This window comes from Chlorocebus sabaeus, chromosome 20 (assembly GCF_047675955.1).
Source record: "Chlorocebus sabaeus isolate Y175 chromosome 20, mChlSab1.0.hap1, whole genome shotgun sequence".
NCBI lineage: Eukaryota > Metazoa > Chordata > Mammalia > Primates > Cercopithecidae > Chlorocebus > Chlorocebus sabaeus.
The window spans coordinates 126,270,218-126,288,026 of NC_132923.1; the positions used below are offsets into that span (position 1 = coordinate 126,270,218).

The 17,809-nt window shown below is 43.6% G+C and overlaps 1 protein-coding gene across 1 annotated transcript in view; it reads right to left on the reverse strand.

The window, feature by feature from the left end:
- PEX14 (peroxisomal biogenesis factor 14) overlaps window positions 1–17,809 on the reverse strand; it is a 157,483-nt gene that overhangs the window by 80,102 nt on the left and 59,572 nt on the right. Inside the window, exon 3 of the mRNA XM_007980588.3 lies at window positions 13,620–13,704. Within this exon, the coding sequence (XP_007978779.1) occupies window positions 13,620–13,704 (85 nt within the window). The remainder of the gene's footprint in view (window positions 1–13,619; window positions 13,705–17,809) is intronic.

Consider the following 17,809-nt stretch of genomic DNA (forward strand, 5'->3'; position numbering starts at 1 on the left):
AGGCCAGGATGGTCTCGATCTGACCTCGTGATCCGCCCGTCTCAGCCTCCCAAAGTGCTGGGATTACAGGCTTGAGCCACTGCGCCTGGCCATTTTCTATTATTTCTATCTGTTACAGGTTGAACATCCCTGATCCAAAAATCTGAAATCCAAAATAATCCAAAATCTGAAACTTTTTGAGTGCTGACATGACATTCAAAGGAAATGCTCATTGGAGGATTTTGGAATAGGGATGTTTAACCAACACAATATTCTGCAAATATTCCAAAATCTGAAAAAATCCAAAGTTTGAAACGTTTCTGGTCCCAAGAATTTTGGATCAGAGATACTTAACCTTTATTTCTATTTTAGCACTGTGTCTCCTCTTTTCAGGACTGCTTAAAGGAGAGCCTTTGATTGGGGAAAAAATATATAAGTAAATATCAGAAATAGAATCACAGAGGACATCGTGGAGCTCCATATTTATTCTCTTTCAATTACATTCTGTGCAAATTATCTTCACGTGAAAGTTACACCGATTTTTCTAACTGCCTCTTCTTCAAATTCAACCTGTGTTCTTTCGGTCAAGACCCCAAATTTTGCAATTAGAATACTTTAATTCACAATTCTGCATGTCACTCACAAAGCTGGGGAGAGTATGGCTTTGTTCTTTAGCTTCACAGGTTTACTACTGTCAGTGTTAAAATATTTTTCTTACAGTTTAAAGCCAAAAACAGACTGGAAAAGAGTCCCATTCCTATGCACTTTCAGTTTCATTGAAAAGATGACATTTACGTGGTTGTGATATTTAATTTATCATAGAGGGTCATGATTTTTTTTTTTCCTGAAATACCATGATATAGTAAACTTCAACTTCATGAATGAAAGCCTCTGCAACCATTTAACAATCTGAAAATCCATACAAAATTTAAGACCACCATACTACTAAAGACAATCTACTCAACAATCTAATTACAGAAAGATTACTTTAAAGGGCTTTAAAACTAAAAAGAATAATTAACAGTAAGAGATTAGAGCATGCCCAAGTCTGATGAGAGGGGAGAGCTCTGAGGAGATCAGCTCCTATCAGGATGTTGAAGAAACTGAACAGGTCTGTTTGAAGTTGGAAGGGAAACATTACTAGAGTTGTTTAATTCTCAGCACGATTTAAATATAAGTCAGCTTGCCCCATCACTCTGTTTACTGAGGACCGTGAGTGAGTTACCTTTACTTCAAAAACGGAAAGAAGATCAAGCTGTTGTGGACTGACCAACCTAGCAAGCCTATCTATAGTGAAAAATAAATTGAAAATAGAAGCACACTATCTTATACAAAGAATACTCCGTATTCATACGATTACAGATACACTAATTCATATACCACCCCCCTACGGATAAACTTATTTTTAAAAGATATCAGCTCAAAAGTGTTGAATATAACAATGGATTGGTAAATTAATGAATACTATCCAAAGTTATTTTTAAATCTTTCTAATTACAGTCCAATCAACATAAAATGTTTTTCAGTAGAGATTGCCTTATGTTATACCTTATGTTAAGTTTCAAAAATCCCTGCTTCTAACATTTTCCAACAGTTCCAATAAACCCGCATATCGTGTAGGCCCTTCGGTGGAAACTCTCTTGTCTACCCTTAGCAGATAAATCTCATTAAAAGAACTTGCATCCCTAAGTGAGGCCAGATAAGAAAGACGAGTTTTCTTTTTTTGTTGTTTTGTTTTGTTTTGGTTTTGGTTTTGGTTTTTTGGGGACAGAGTCTCACTCTGTCACCTAGACTGGAGTGCAATGGCACGATCTCAGCTCACTGCAACCTCCACCTCCAGGGTTCAAGAGATTGTCCTGCTTCAGCCTCCCAAGCAGCTGGGATGACAAGCATGCAACATCACGCCTGGCTAATTTTTTTTTGTATTTTTAGTAAAGAAGGGGTTTCACCATGTTAACCAGACTGGGCACAAACTCCTGACCTCAGGTGATCTGCCTGCCTCAGTCTCCCAAAGTGCAGGGATTACAGGCGTGAGCCACCGTACCCGGCCAACAAGTTTTCTTAAAATCATCTCAGAAAGCCAGTGATGATACAGAATACATCAATATTTACCTTTTGGACAAACTGGAAATACATCATTACAGTTGTTAACAAAGGCCCAAGTCTTCTAAAAAAAAAATAGACTAAAAAAGCATAAAAATATCCTTCCATCACAAATACACAGAAGTCTCCCTTTGTCTGTGGTTTTGCTTTTTGCAGACTCGGTGACCTGAAAATAAGATAATCTGGGAGAGGGGGTGAGCCCATTCACATAACTTTTATGACACTATATTGTTTTAACTGTTCAATTTTATTATTGGTTACCACTGTTAACCCCTTAGTGTATCTAATTTATAAATTAAACTTTATCATAGGTATGCAAGCATAGGAAAAACATAGTACATAAAGAGTTCGGTACGAGCCGAGGTTTCAGGCATCCACTGGAGGTCTTGGAACGTATCCTCCGTGGTTAAGGCAGGGACTCACACCCATAGTTTGCTCTATATTGCACAAAATGCTTCCCTCCGTGGCAGCTAGAGTTCTGGATGGGAATTAGGTACCACCAATTAGGTGTACTCATGGACAATTTGAAAAGTGGAAACGAGGCAGAGGACTGCTGTCCTTGCTGATTTGATTGCTGCAAGTATCAGCAGATGGGCAGGCAGGATATTGGAAACACTGAGATTTCCTATTGTAATGTCCAGTCTCCAGCTTCATGAGGGTCAAGGGTCAATCTTAACAGAAGTAGAAGCCACGTCCACATTCCAATGTCCTGTCATTGCTTTTCCAGGTGTCACAAAACACTTGCAGTGGGGGCAGCAGCAACTTCTTGGCCCCTGCATCACAGCTGCAAGGACGTGCACTTGAGCTTAACAGCTCCAGTGACAGCCTCTTGATTCCCTACTGCTTGATCAGAACAGAGGTAGCAACTACCCTGGCAAATTATCGGAAGTCATTCCTGAAGGCCTAGCCTTGGGTCTACTCTTCTAGCCTTTTCAATAAGTGAGTAAGCACCTAACCATCTGTTTTTGTTGTTGTTGTTTTGTTTTGCTTTTTTGAGACGGAGTCTCACTCTGTCGCCCAGGCTGGAGTGCAGTGGCAACCATCTCGGCTCACTGCAACCTCCGCCTCCCGGGTTCACACCATTCTCCTGCCTCAGCCTCCCGAGTAGCTGGGACTACAGGCACCCATCACCACGCCCAACTAATTATTATTATTATTATTATTATTTGTATTTTTAGTAGAGACGGAGTTTCACCGTGTTAGCCAGGATGGTCTCAATCTCCTGACCTCGTGATCCGCCCGCCTTGGCCTCCCAAAGTGCTGGGATTACAGGCGTGAACCACCGCGCCCAGCCTAACTGCCTGTTTTAAATCCCTCTTTGCTCAGAATTCCTAGAGGTTCTTGAAGCATGAATTCTTATGATACAAACAAGGGTTTTATTTAAACATAATATTACAGTCATTACAAAAAATGACTATAGCCCATTCAGAATATATCTTCTAAGAGAACATATACTGTTGATCATTGTTGTCATCAATTAAGCCCTTATTTTGGTGCAAGGCACTCTGCTAAGCACTTTTTATATCATTTTCATTTAATTCTCCACCCCCTCCCCCTTTTTTTTTTTTGAGACAGTGTCTTGCTCTGTCACCCAGGCTATAGTGTACTGGCACAATCATAGCTCTCTGTAAGCTCAAACTCCAGGGCTCAAGTGATCCTCCTGCCTCAGCCTCTCGAGTAGCTGGGACCACAGGCATGTGCCGCCACACCCAGCTAATTTTTAGTTTTTTTGGAGAGACAGGATCTCACTGTGTTGTATAGGCTGGTCTCGATCCTTCCATCTAAAGCAATCCTTCTATCTCAGTCTCCCAAAATGTTGGGATTACAGGCTTGAGCCACTGCACCCAGCCAATTTTCATTTAATTCTTTTAAGAATCTTTTGCAGTAAATATTATCATTAATCCCATTTTACAGATAAAGAAACCAATGTACCACGAAGTTAAGTATTTTATGCAGGACCACACAGCTAAAAAGCGGTGAAGCTGGCTGGGCGCAGCGGCTCACACCTGTAATCCCAGCATGTTGGGAGGCCATCCTAGCTAACACAGTGAAACTCTGTCTCTTCTAAAACTGAAAAAAAAAAAAAAATTAGCCGGGCATGGTGGTGGGCACCTGTAGTCCCAGCTACTTGGGAGGCTGAGGCAGGAGAATGGCATGAACCTGGGAGGCGGAGGTTGCAGTGAGCCGAGATGGCGCCACTGCACATTCCAGCCTGGGCGACAGAGCGAGACTCCGTCTCAAAAGAAAAAAAAAAAAAAAGTGGTGAGGCTGGGATTCGAACCCAGATAGTTTATACACTGTTGCCTCCGAAGCTGTAGTAGTCCAAACATGACCCATTATTTAGACACTCAAGAATATTTCCAAAGTCAAGTGGCTTAATTACTAGAATATTTGTCACCTTCATCTTCCTATTCTCCAGGCTCAAAATGCTGGTACACTCATACATGACTGGTGAGAATGTGAAATGATATAACCACTTTCAAAAACAGTTGAGAAGTTTCTTAAAATGTTAAACACACATCTACCATATGATCCAGCCATTCCATCCTAAAGTATGTACCTATGTACCCAAGAGAGAAGGAATTATATGTCCCAACAAAGACCTATACATAAATATTTACAGCAGTCTTTTTTTTAATATCCAAAGTCTGAAAACAACCCAAATGTCCATCAACAGGTAGTAGAGCCATATAATGGAATACTATTCAGCAATAAAAAGGAATGAACCACTGGTATATACAACTACATGGCTAAATTTCAAAGTAATTACGCTGAGTGGAAAAGCCAGAACAAAAGAGTACACACTGTACAATTCCATATAAATTTCTAGAAAATGCAAACTACGGCCAGGCGCCGTGGTTCACACCTGTAATCCCAGCACTTTGGGAGGTCAAAGTGGGCAGATCGCTTGAACCCAGGAGATCGAGACCAGTCTAGGCAACATGGTGAAACCCTGTCTCTCCAAAATACAAAAAAATTAGCCGGGTTTGGTGCTGTGTGCCTGTGGCCCACCTACCTAGCAGGCTGAGATGGGAGGATCACTTGATCCCGGGGAGGTCGAGGCTGCAGTGAGCCATAATCATGCCACTGCACTCCAGCCTAGGTGACAGAGTAAGAGCCTGTCTCAGAAAAATAAAAAAAAAAAAGAACTAACATATAGTGATAGCAGATCCGTGTGCACTTGCAAACCAGAATATAGGGGTTTAGGGGGACCACAGGAGGAAGGGATTACCGAGGGGTAGGAGGAAACTTTTGGGGATGCTAGGCATGTCCGTTATCTTATTGTGATGATAGTTTCCCAATTATATATATGTCAAAACTTTTTAAAACCACACATTAAATATGTGTAGTTTACTGTATGTCAATTCCACCTCAATAAAGCTGCTTAACACAAAAAAAAACCCTGAGAGTCATCTTCAGTCCATCCCTTTGCCATACGTACCCTCCTGCTTACTCTTTCTTCTGCCATGTCTGTGGTTCTGTCCTTCCTCTCCAGAAAGCACGTGGTATAGTTCAAAGAATCTTGGTCAGAAGACATAGATTCTAGTTCTACTTCTACCATGTATTAGCTCAACTTAGCCTCTCTAAACCTCAATTTCTTCATCTATGTAAAATGGGAGAAAACAGCTACTCTGAGATTCATTAAATAATGCATTCATTCATTTAACATTCATTAATCTGTCCACTACATACTAGGGTCATAGTGAAAAAATCAACTATGTGAGAGTGTTTTGTAAACTATAGAACTGTCTACATACATACGCTGTCATTTCTATTTCCATTTCTACTGCTACCAACCCGGCCCAGATCCCCCACACCTGAAGACGGACTCAGCAGGACCATCTTTGCAGCTGGTCTTAATTATTGCCAGGCCAAGTCAGTTTCAATACAGAGCCCAGAGTAAACGTCCTCAAACAGTTTCTCATTGGGCCAGGTGCTTTGGTTCATGTCTGCAATCCCAATGCTTTGGGCAGGCAAGCCAGGAGGATGACTTGAGGCCAAGAGTTTGAGACCAGCCTGGGCAACGCAGTGAGACCCTGTCTCTACAAAAAAAATTTTAAAATTTTTAAAAATTAACCAGGTGTCGTGGCATGTACCTGTAGTTCCAGCTACTTGGGAGGCTAAGGCAGAAGGATCGCTTGAGCCCAGAAGTTCAAGGCTTCAGTGAGCTATGATCATGCCACTACATTATGGCCTAGGCGATACTGTTATTTCTGTATGTTAATGGGTCCTAACCCCAGCTCCTCCCTCACTGCCTATCTCACCAGCCTCAATTCTAACCCCTTCTTTCTCCTTCTCACAGGCCAATCCAGTTACTGGCACATGCATCTCTGCCTGAGCCTCCCCTCACTAACGAAGCCCTTCCTGCTCTTCTCTCTCTATGCCCGCTGCATCCTTCAATGGCTAGGTCAAAACTGAGCAGGCCAGGAGCGATGGCTCATGCCTGTAATACCGGCATTTTGGGAGGCCAAGACAGGTGAATCACGAGGTCAGGAGTTCCAGACCAGCCTGGCCAAGATGGTGAAACACCATCTCTACTAAAAACTACAAAAATTAGCGGGGTGCGGTGGCAGGCCCCTGTAATCAATCCCAGTTACTCGGCAGACTGAGGCAGATGAATCGCTTCAACTTGGGAAGCAGAGGCTGCAGTGCGCCGAGATCGTGCCATTGCACTCCAGCCTGGGGGACAAAGACAGACTCCATCTCAAAACAAAAAAAGAAAGCAAGAATTTTTCACATAACCAGAACGTCTATCCTGGCAAAACCCAAATCTGTGCTAAGTGTTAACAGCAATTTGTTACACTGTCTTTTTCCTCTTACTTTCTTCTACCTATAGTCATGTTTACCTTAAAAAACTTTTATCCTCTTTACTATGAAACAGAATCCCATGAAATTTAAGCAAGAAAAATATCCCCGAGCCTGCTCACCATATGCAAAATGCTCTGACTTTAGCATATGGTGCCAAACCAACATGCGTTCAACAATACACACGACAAGAATATTCACTGGGCCATCGCTTGAAACAGCAGAAGACAGGAATCAACCTAAATGCTCACAAATTTAGGACTAGTTTTTTGTTTGTTTTAAGATGGAATCTCACTCTTCACCCAGGCTGGAGTGCAGGGGCGCGCTCTCGGCTCACTGCAAGCTCCGCCTCCCAGGTTCAAGTGATCCTCCTGCCTCAGCCTCCTGAGTAGCTGGGACTACAGGCGCCCGTCATCACGCCCAGCTAATTTTTTGTATGTTTAGTAGAGACGGGGTTTCACCGTGTTAGCCAGGATGGTCTCAATTTTCTGACCTCGTGTTCCGCCCTCCTCTGCCTCCCCAGGTGCTGGGATTACAGGCGTGAGCCACCGCGCCCGACCGGGACTAGTTTTTAAAAGGATAACACATGCATATAATGGAATATTATGCAGCCACTGAAACGAATGAAGCAAGTCTGTATGTATCGATGTGGAATGACTGTCGAGATATAACACCAAGTATATGAGTAAAGTGTAAAATATGCCACCACTGTATTTGGAAAGCATTCGTGTTTCTGTGGGGGAGTAATACATATTAACATGCTTTCATGTGGCTAGATTATCTCCGGAACGATACATAAGAAACTGTAGCATCCTCTGTGAAAGAGAACGGGTGGGGAACAGGAATGAGAAAATGAGAGAAGACTTATTTTTTACTGTATATCCTCCTCTACTGTTTGAATTTTTAAGACCATGTATATGCCTTACCTTTTCAAAAAGTAAAAAAAAAAAAAAAAAAAAAAAAAAAAATTACTAATACATGCCAATGTCATTTTGTCACTTTCCTTTTCGTTGCAGTATTGTTGCAGGCACACAAGTTTAAGGAAAGAATCAGTCTTCAGTTGCAGGGAAAACATCAAAGTAACTGGGTAAATCTGAAAGTGCTCCCTCCCCGCAAACTTCTCTGCACTATGTCCCCATCGTAGGTGACGTGGAGGAAACCCCTCGGCTCAGCCTTCTTGGGGCAAGTGCTATCAGCTCCCGCTCTGAATAGGGAAGCCAGGGCATCTCTGTTTCTACAACATTCAGCTGGCCTAGCTGCTGTAGGTCTCATCCTGGATGCCGAGAAAAATCTGTGCAGTTCAAGACAAGTTTGGATAACAAGGGGAGCAGGAAAATTGATGTGGGGGACCAGTCGGTGTGATGAATAGGCTGGGCCAGAACAGCAGGTGACGAATATGCAGGTGCAAGACTGGCAGGGAAGGAAGACGGTCCGTTCACAACAGATGGATGGAGATGCTCAATCATCCTCAGGAACAAGTGCGGCTGCCACACAGCCCTGCCTGCTCCGCACGAGCAGCTCCTCGCTCACCTGCAGGGCACGGCCCCGCCCCCAGAGGCTCTGCACTGGACCCACGCTAGGGCAGGGCTACCGGAGAAAGCAGGAATGGGTGCGGAAGATGCCACGCTGCTGCAGGCGGGCCTCTCCGGGACTCACTGCCAGTGGACTCTTCTCAATTTGCCTTCTTCCACCAGGTTCCAAAACCAAGCTCGTTTTGTCTCCCTTGGTAGCTCTCACTCCCGAGAAAGGTTTTTACCGCTAGGGTGACCTGTTTGTCTAGGACCACAGGGCTGACCACAACATGGGAACTTCAGGGTTGAACTCAGGGCAATCCTGGGCAAACCAGCACCCTTGGTTGTCACCCTCCATTTTGCCCACTGTTCTCTCTTATTTCTCTTCCTCGTCAGTCAGTGAGAGAACCCAGATCGGCCTGTTTGGTTCACACTCATGACTGAGTCGAATCCGTGTAGGGCATTTGTTTCCTCTGGTCGTCTACAACGAACACAAAGGTAAGAAACAATAAGACATTCAACTCCCATCTTTTCGCAGAATGGGGACCGCTTTAAAAAATGTCCAGGATATACCGGCTTCAATGACTCCAACAAATAGAGGAATGAATCTAAATCTTGATGCCACAATCTATGTCTCGTTAACAAAAAAATCAGAAGGGCCAGACAGCCCCTCACAGAGCCAATTCTATTCCTTCCAGCTCAGCTGCAGGAGTTTCTGAGGATGAGGAAATGGGCCACACGCAAGCAAGGGGTGGGAGCTGGCAAGATCTCTGTGCCCTCCCCGCAAGCTATCTGCTGGACCCAAGCTCTAGGAAGAAAAGCTTTGTGAAAAGACTTCTGGCTTCACTAAGACACATTAAAGAATTAATTATAAAGTAAAGCTGAAGGAGAAAATTAATTTTAGAAACACAAGAGGTTACAATTTTTTTTTTCCTGGAGATGGGGGAGGAAACACAGTTATTTTCGTTTTCATCCTGGGGGCACAAGCTGGGAGCTGTCCAGTCGATAACCTGGCCATCAGAACAAGGTTTGTAATTAAAAGGTCAGTGACCTGGAAAGCCAGGGCCCCACTCCCAGAGCTTCTCAGTAATGACGGAGCTATTAAATTAAGACTGTTATGAAATCAATGCTAAAAAAGCTTTCATGGTAACGAGATTCCATTCAAGGACATGCAAACTACTTCATGAAATGGACGTAAATGATAAAAAAAGAAAAGTAATAAAAGAGAGTTAAATTGAAATCTGTGTAAGAATTTACTCCCCCTTGAAATACTCTACAGTGAAGCCCTTCACCTCTAGCCCACTACCAAGGTTGGGACCATCAGGTTTCTTCAAGTTCATTTCCAGCAAGGACGCGGTTTTGCTACTGGGGTTTCTGCTTCCAGGAACAGTAGAAGGATAAGATCTAGTTTCACCTTTTGGAATGAGAAAGTGTGTGAGAAAGTGTGTGGTGGTGTGTTTTATTTGTTTAGTTTCCTACCCCAACCAGGACCATTTATTGGATGAGGGAGGAAAAAGCCCTTTACTTAGACACTTGAGAAGGACACGGTAAGTGTTAGCCAACACCACCCAGGCCCCACTATGCAGGGTGATACAGAAAAATATATGATGTTTGTCTTTCCTAGAAGCTTGCTTTGCAACAGATACCTTAGAGTAAGTTAAAAGATAACTCTATCCCCCTCCCCCACCCCACCCCCCTCACAAACAAGCATCACTATTACCCACCTCATCCTCAGCCTGCCAAACATGTTTGGAAGCAGATTGCCTCCTACATTTTGTGGTTGGATAGGGTGTCAAATCAACACAAGTCTATTGACGACAATTTCCAAGCCTCTAACTTTCTGGACTGATTCTACTGCTGTTTTTACGTTACTCTAACCTCCTGGATTGCAGCCTACTTAAAGCCCCAAATATGATGCCTGCCTGGCAAGAACTGCTTCTATATATAGACTGGTTCTATGAGGGCTTAAACCCCACACACAGTCCAATTATCTTCATGTGTGGCTGACTCTGCAGTTGATGTGTCATCTGCAGAATCAAGTGGTTGGAAGGAAAACAAAAACATTTATTCTAATACTCTAAAGGTGAGCAGCTGCTTTTCTCTTTCATCCAAAATATTCCCGATAAAAGGAAGAAATGCTGTAAATTACACAAAATGGCAGTACAAACTTCAAAGAAAATGATAAATGATTCTAATAACTTCATGTTTCTCATTAATGGCTCCATGTTCAGACTTTAAAGCATCCAAAAGAGATCTCAAAACAAAAAACAAACAGGAAAGACCTTTGCAAACCAATGCTCTCCCATCCCTATCCCACTCATTCCCCACTCACCCTCACCCAGCACCCCACCAGAAGTCAGAGAGCACAACACTTAACCCGTCGGTAACACGGGCAGGATGCAGCCCCTGCTGCAGGCTGCGGTTTCACAATGAAACAAACTCAGCTGATGCGCCTAAAGTAACCCTCATTTTCCACTGAACTGACATGCACTACAGGGACCTCAATTTCTATATTAAATATTAAATAATATTAAAAGAAAAACAAAATTGGATTTGCCTTTTCAGGAAAGAGATGTTTATTAAAAAAAAGAAAGTCAAGATTATAATTCAAGTCAGTGCTCCACTGCAATTCCCTGAAGTGACATTGCTAGGAAAAGCCAAGACTCCAGGAGCTGAGAGCCCTCCCAGAGCCAGTGCTCCAAGCCCAGCACTGCAAGGCTCCTGCGGGGAGTCCAAAAGCAGGGATGCCGGAACCCAGGCCCCTCCTGCTGCAGACGGCCAGCGAGCGAACTTGCTTTCCTTTCGCAACTACTGTCAGGGAGCCGGTAGATTTTCACCCTCATCCCCATTGGAGATGGTGCCAGGCCATGCTGAGTGCAGAAACCTGACCCTGGAACAGCCCGAAATTTGAAAAGTGAAGTTTAAATCTGCGAAGGGGCTTTTCTTCCCCAGACACCAATCAAACCTTGGAATTCTCTGCCCAGAAAAGGTCCTGCCAGAACCTACTCCATTGGGATTCAACTCGGAAATGGATAATTACTGACTGAAGCAGCATTTTAGAGGATAATGGAGATGGGTGATTAACCTCAGAGATTCCGGGTTTAAGTACAGGATAAACTCATGTGGTTCTCTTTAGAGGACGAAGGGCAGGATAGCATCTCAAGGTGCCAGATGCCTAAAATTCTAAAAACTCTAACCCAAATTAGGGGTCAAGAAGGAATTATGTCCACCGTACCAATAAACAGTCACTTCAGGTCCTTGCTCACGTGCCACCCTCTCAGAGACACTCTGACATTCATGTTGTTTAAGATCGCAGTCCAGCCCACACCAATCCTGGCGTTCCTCACCCCGGCTCCCTGCTTCATTCATCACTACCCATGGCGCTCGGCATCTGACATCCAACCTATTCATTTTCCCATTTGTTAATTGTCCGCCTTCTCTCCACTAGAATTTAAGCTCTGCGAGGGCAGGGATTTTGTCTGTTCGGTTCTCTGCTAAATTCCTGATGGGAGTCCGGGGATAGGGCATAGCATATACAATGACTCTTGGATGAATCGATCAGTTGGATTTTTTTTCCTAAAGGAGCAACAAATCATAATTGCACAAAACAGTTTTCTCTCTACAGTAATTATTAGCCAAGTAACTCAAAAGAAGTATTATTTGGTCCAGAGTTTCTCTCTCTTTTTTTTTCGCTCCCTCTCCCAGTCAGGGATTTATTAAAATTAAACAGATTAGATGGAGCTCCTGATACTAAAACTGCTCAGCAAAGCCTGCGGTGGGGAAGTGCCGAGCAAACACCAGAGACATTTGTCTCTAAATTGCTCTAAATACCTTCTGCAAATGAAATTCTAACCCAGCTGCGTTTGAGAGAAAATGAGGACTAACTGGTCATTGTCGGTGGAAGAGAAGATCAGGCAGTTATAATATTGCACAATATACTGGAGCTAAGGATCTCTCGGCAACCATAGATTTTGTCTCAGGTTACCCCGGGTAATCAGCTCAGCTTTTAGGCTCAGCTTTCCCCAGCTTCAGTGCTTTGATGAGAGAGCTGAAATCCCTAAGCTTTTATGATTAATTACTCCCCATAGGTACACATATTTCAAGGAAAAACTCTTTTATGGCATGATGCTTGCGGAGTGGCGAGGCCAGCCAACACACTCCAAATTTTAATAATCTCCTAATGATGGGGGGGCTGGCACAATGCAGCCAGCCAGCAGCCTCGCAGCGCTTCTTACCAACTCTGTCTCAGGGACCCAGCCTGGGGGCTGCCGCGAAGCAGCCGCCTGCGGTGAAATGTTTGGGCTTCTTCTGCCCAAACCCTGTTAGTGCAGCCCCGGGACACAATCGCGTGAAGGGACCAACGGTTCCTGCTGCATCCCTTCAGTGGGACATCACAGAGCAGACCCAGAAAATATTACCCACCCATTCCAGCCAAAAATGACTGAAAGCTCAAAACCCAGAATTTCGAGGCTGGCATTTCAGCTCCTTAAGGAAAAAGAGTTGCTTTGTGAGGAAGAAAGCTCACTTTTGCCCCTTACGGTATATGAGGACGTTTAAATTACTTCCTAGATTTCTAGAAAATTACATGTATAAAAAATTGAAAAGTTAGGTTTCTTTGTTGTTTCATTTTACAAAAAAGAAAAATACCCTAAATTCCAACAGAACCAGAATAGATTTGTCTCTTCAGACAATATTGAATTTGTCAGGGTCCATTTTATCCCTGCTTACAGAAATACCATAAAACCACTAATTTACCGCTCCAATCTGTAAATCGGACTGACCCCAAGCTTGACTTTAACCTGACCTTGTTAGTCATCTCATTTCCCTCGCCCTTCATTTCTTTCTTCCTCATTCTCTATTGAAGCAGCTGAACTCCTAACCTAAGCTAGTCATCCTACAGCCAGGGTCACTGACACAGAGCAGACCAAAAAGCAGAAGTCCTCCACAGTCTCATCCAATGGGCCGACTCTGCTACTGAATACTGCCTTTGCCATGATGGACTGGACTGAGTCCTCTGTGCTTAATTACCCAAATCGTGTCATCTTGCTGCTCCACTGTCAGGAAAGAAACCTGCGTGCCCCACTGGGGGGCTCGCCTCAGCTCCACTGGCCCGTTGAGTGGGCAGTTCTAGGAGGTCCTGGCAGCTCAGCACCTGCCTTGCATCTGCCCCAGCCCCAGTCCCTCTGCAGGCCGCGCTGCACAGCCCTGTGGAACCTGTACCTTTCTTCTTTAGGAATGCTCTCCTGGTTGCAAGTGGGCTCTGGCGGACCCGGGAATTCTGTAGAAACTTCACTGCCGTGGCAATCTGGTGAGAGAGAGAAAACGGGAGTAAACTTCACTTCAATAGTCTGGATTTCAAGATTAAAAATCCTAGGAGTTTTTCCCAGCTCCACAGAGACAAGCATACTAGTGTGGTCAAATTTATAACCAGTTATTTCTTAAACTTAAAATCTACCTAAATGAAAGGCGATGTTGTTTCCCTGTCTTCACTGGCTTCCTGTATCTGAGTCTGTCAAATCTAATCCTTCTGCCGAGCTTCAGGCCTGCGATGATCCTTCCTGTTCCTCCTGATCTCCATTCGAGCTGATTCCTCACACTCCCCGGCAGGTGTGGCCATGCGCACCCATGTCACTGCCCTTGTGCCCTGTATGCTGTCTTTCTGGAAGGCCTCCCTTTCCTGCCTCCACCTGTCTAAACGTTAGCCCATGCGCACGTACACACACACACACACACACACACACACACGCTCTCTATCAGCACAGCCCTTTTATAGTCTGTTCTGATTCCTCGAAGCCTTGCCTCAATAAGCAAGCCATCTCTGATCTCCCTATTCTCTTCAATTCTTCAGTGCCTGTACTGTGTACCATATAATTGAAGACATAATTATACCGTCCTCTAATGTTCAGCCTGCCTCCCAACTACACTGCAAGCAACTGAAGGACAGAGACCACGCTGTCTCCAGAGCCTGGCAAAGTGCTGAGGGCGTCCCGGCTGGAAGGGATTATGTTGGAGACAACGCCCACCGCCATTCACACTGGCCCCCCTTCTGCACTGGAGCTAAGTTCTGAAGAGACTTCAAAGGGCAAAGTTTGGAGTTTCATGGCTAAAAGCTGACAGATTGACAGATTGTCTACCTGCCTCTGGTAATGAATATTATTTAATGAAATCTTCCTATCTCCACATAAGCCAGGCAGGGGATGGAAGGGGCACCACTGCAGGTATGAACCTTCGCATCACTCAGCACACACGAAGTGTGTGTTTATGCCTGGCTTGTCTACTTTCCACCCCAGACACCAGACCTAGGGATGGGAAACGCCCACCTGCCCCAGGTATGAAAGGGGCTGTTTTAAATGACTGCTATTATTTGCCTCATCAAAACCAAAGGAATAATATGGTCTCATGTTACAGATAAAGTCAACAGGCCCTACAGTTCACTCATAAGTTGTTAAAAGAAAAAATTTCTAAGGCTAGATGTAAGGAAGTTTTCTAAGATCCTTCAAACTAAGGGAAGCAGTCAAACAGAAAGTGCTGTGATTGTAAGTGAAATACAAGTTACAAATCATCTCCTTCCCCATATTTTATATGAAAGTAATCCTGACACCAGACAGACTTTTGGGAAACAAAAGATATGAGGGTAAACCAAAGAAAAAAAGCTAGGGAAAAACCTGTATTCATTTTCCCTGTAACTCCTCTGTGGGAGGCTTACCCTAGACATTCCCCCTAAAGGATGAATTCAGTATCTTGACTTTTCAGATCTGGGCCTGTCACCAACAGGACATACTAGTGTCCCTTGAGAGCCAAGCCCAGCTCCGCACAGGTTATCATCTGTCCTCCAACGCTGCAAATAGTACTAACCACCATCATGAACCGCGGTAATGGACCAGTTCTGGACTAAAGAAAAATCAATGCTCGAGATTCTAGAGCCCCCAAACGGCATACTCACCCCCTAAGCCCCTCAACCAGATCGTCACACCAAAATCAAGAGAAATCTAACAAACATCTACAACACTGATGTGTCTTAATGAAGAGATGGGAGAAGGGAAGAAGGAAAAAAGAAGAGGAAAAAAGAAAAGGGGATGGGTAGAGGTGGGAAAGGCCGGGAGAAGGCGGCAACAGTACACAAGGAGCTATAACAGAAAAGAGGGAGAAAAGGAGAGAGGAGAAACGAGAGACAAGGAGAAAAACCAAAGGAAGTGAGACCCCTGCTCTGGAAAGAGAATAAACAGGTACCCAGGCACTGGCACCCAGGGTCAGTGCCAGTCTGCACAGCTCAGATGGCATGGGGATAGTTTTTCTTCACCTGGAGGAAAAAAATACACCTTCAACACACAAGAAAATTACAGTATTCGTATCATGCGGTAGTCTGCATGCTGTGTGTGATACGTGTACCAGGTGTCAGCAGAAATGTGGATGAACAGGTCTTAAGCAGAAGATGCTAATAGTACAGCTCCTATCATTTACCCATAGAAACAGAAACCTTTCCTTCATCCTTCCAAAAATTTCCATGACAGAGAAAGAAAACAGAATCCCACCACTGGAACACACAGGTTTCACCTTGCTTTTTAAATATAGTCCTTAGTATATGCATTTCTGGTCAGAGAGCAAAGTTCTGATGGGTTTAATGGTGCACTCAATGCAGTGCTTGGCGCATTCCATCAATTTTTTTAAAAAAATTGCATCTCTTATTTCTTTAAATACATTAATCAGCCTAGTGTAGGCAAAACGGATCCATCGGACAATGCAATAAACATGAATTATCATCTATCCAACACGCATAATGGCTTAAAAATACATAATAGCAGGTGTAGTTTAAATGATTAGTTATTACACCTGTGGTGGGTCTGATTCAATTGGGAAAAATCATCTTTAATAGGTTAAAAGGTTTAGATCACCATGCTTTCCTTAAAGTGGCTGCAGAGAGGGAATGATGGAGTGCTCTGTCATTAGTAATTCATTTAAGAAGAACGTGGGGGATATAGCAAAGAACAGCATAAACGAGCGAATCCAATTTATACATCAGGTAAAGTAGAAAACACCTTTTAAAAAAGCAAGATAAATGAATTTGGAAGGGAGATGAAATTGACGTATTTATTTTAACGGGAATTTGACAAAGTCCCGGCACACTTCAAACTTGCAAAAATATGAACAATTTCTTTTAAAGTTTCCATTCACTAATTTCAAGTCATATAAAATAATACTGCCAAACACCTACATAAAGTATATTTGGGGCTTGTTTATGTTCCTCTTGATCTTTGTCTGAAAATGCAGGCGACAGGCAAATCACATATTTAACAGCATCGACATCACTACCCTAGATGCAAAAATATAAAGCACCCAAATAGCCCCAACCTAATGTGCTGAATAAGAAAGATACCCTGATAAGCGGCTACATGTAAGTGTGAACATATGAAAACCTCTCTCCTCCTTTCACTAATTATTTCTTCAGCTACTCTTGACTCTTCTCCTCCCTCCCCACGAGGAACTGGCACTACAAAATGGGGGGAAGGACCTGTCCAATCTAGAATTTTATAGCCCCATGATTCATATATCAATGGGAGAAGATTTTGCAAAACTCTTTACCCATAATGCTAACATCTTCACACACTAAATAACTGACAGGGCGCTCGGTTTGTGCCTTTCACCCACCTATTGTTGGGCACTTTTCATTAATTTCATGAAGCAATTCAACTGACTTTCCTCTGCAGAGGCCCAACACACACAACACGCTGTTGTTGGATTCAATGATGGGGTGCCTGCAGCCTGTCCTGTATTATCGTTTGATTTTCTAATTAGAAGATGAATGTGACTATTCATGGGTTATATTTGTGCCCAACTAAATTACATAAATTCAGGCCAAATCTTCCGCCTCAATGTCAAAGATGTAAAACGGAGACAGGAACTTTATTGCACATGTTGTGGGAGTGCAGCAAGCCAGGGAGAATTCTGGCGCTAAGCTGCTGATGCCGCCGTCGAAGCTGCTTGCTGGTGAGCCTGTGATAAATATGGAATCAGCGTTCCTTTCCCTTCCTCTTGCACTGAGTTCTTAATGAGTGCACCTCGAATTACCAATAGCTAGTTTAATCAAAACAAAGAAGACAAACTCTGAAGAAAACAGACCAAAGTTTCTCCCCCTACCCATTCCTCTGACCCTACCTTCTGTACCCTTCTCCACCCAAAGCAAAATAAAACAACCCTGCCACCACCAACTCCACAATTTTAGGGCAATTTCATAATTTTCACTATGTGTCACTTAAAGTTAGAGATAAAACTGAGGTGCAAGGAAGAGGAGTAAATTCTTGTCTTTGCAGTCTCATGACAGTGGTTACACCAGAGTCACTGCCAGCAACTTGGGAAAAAGCTGGGGGTGAGGGGACTTCAGGTTGAAAAACACCTTTAGATCTAAGATGACT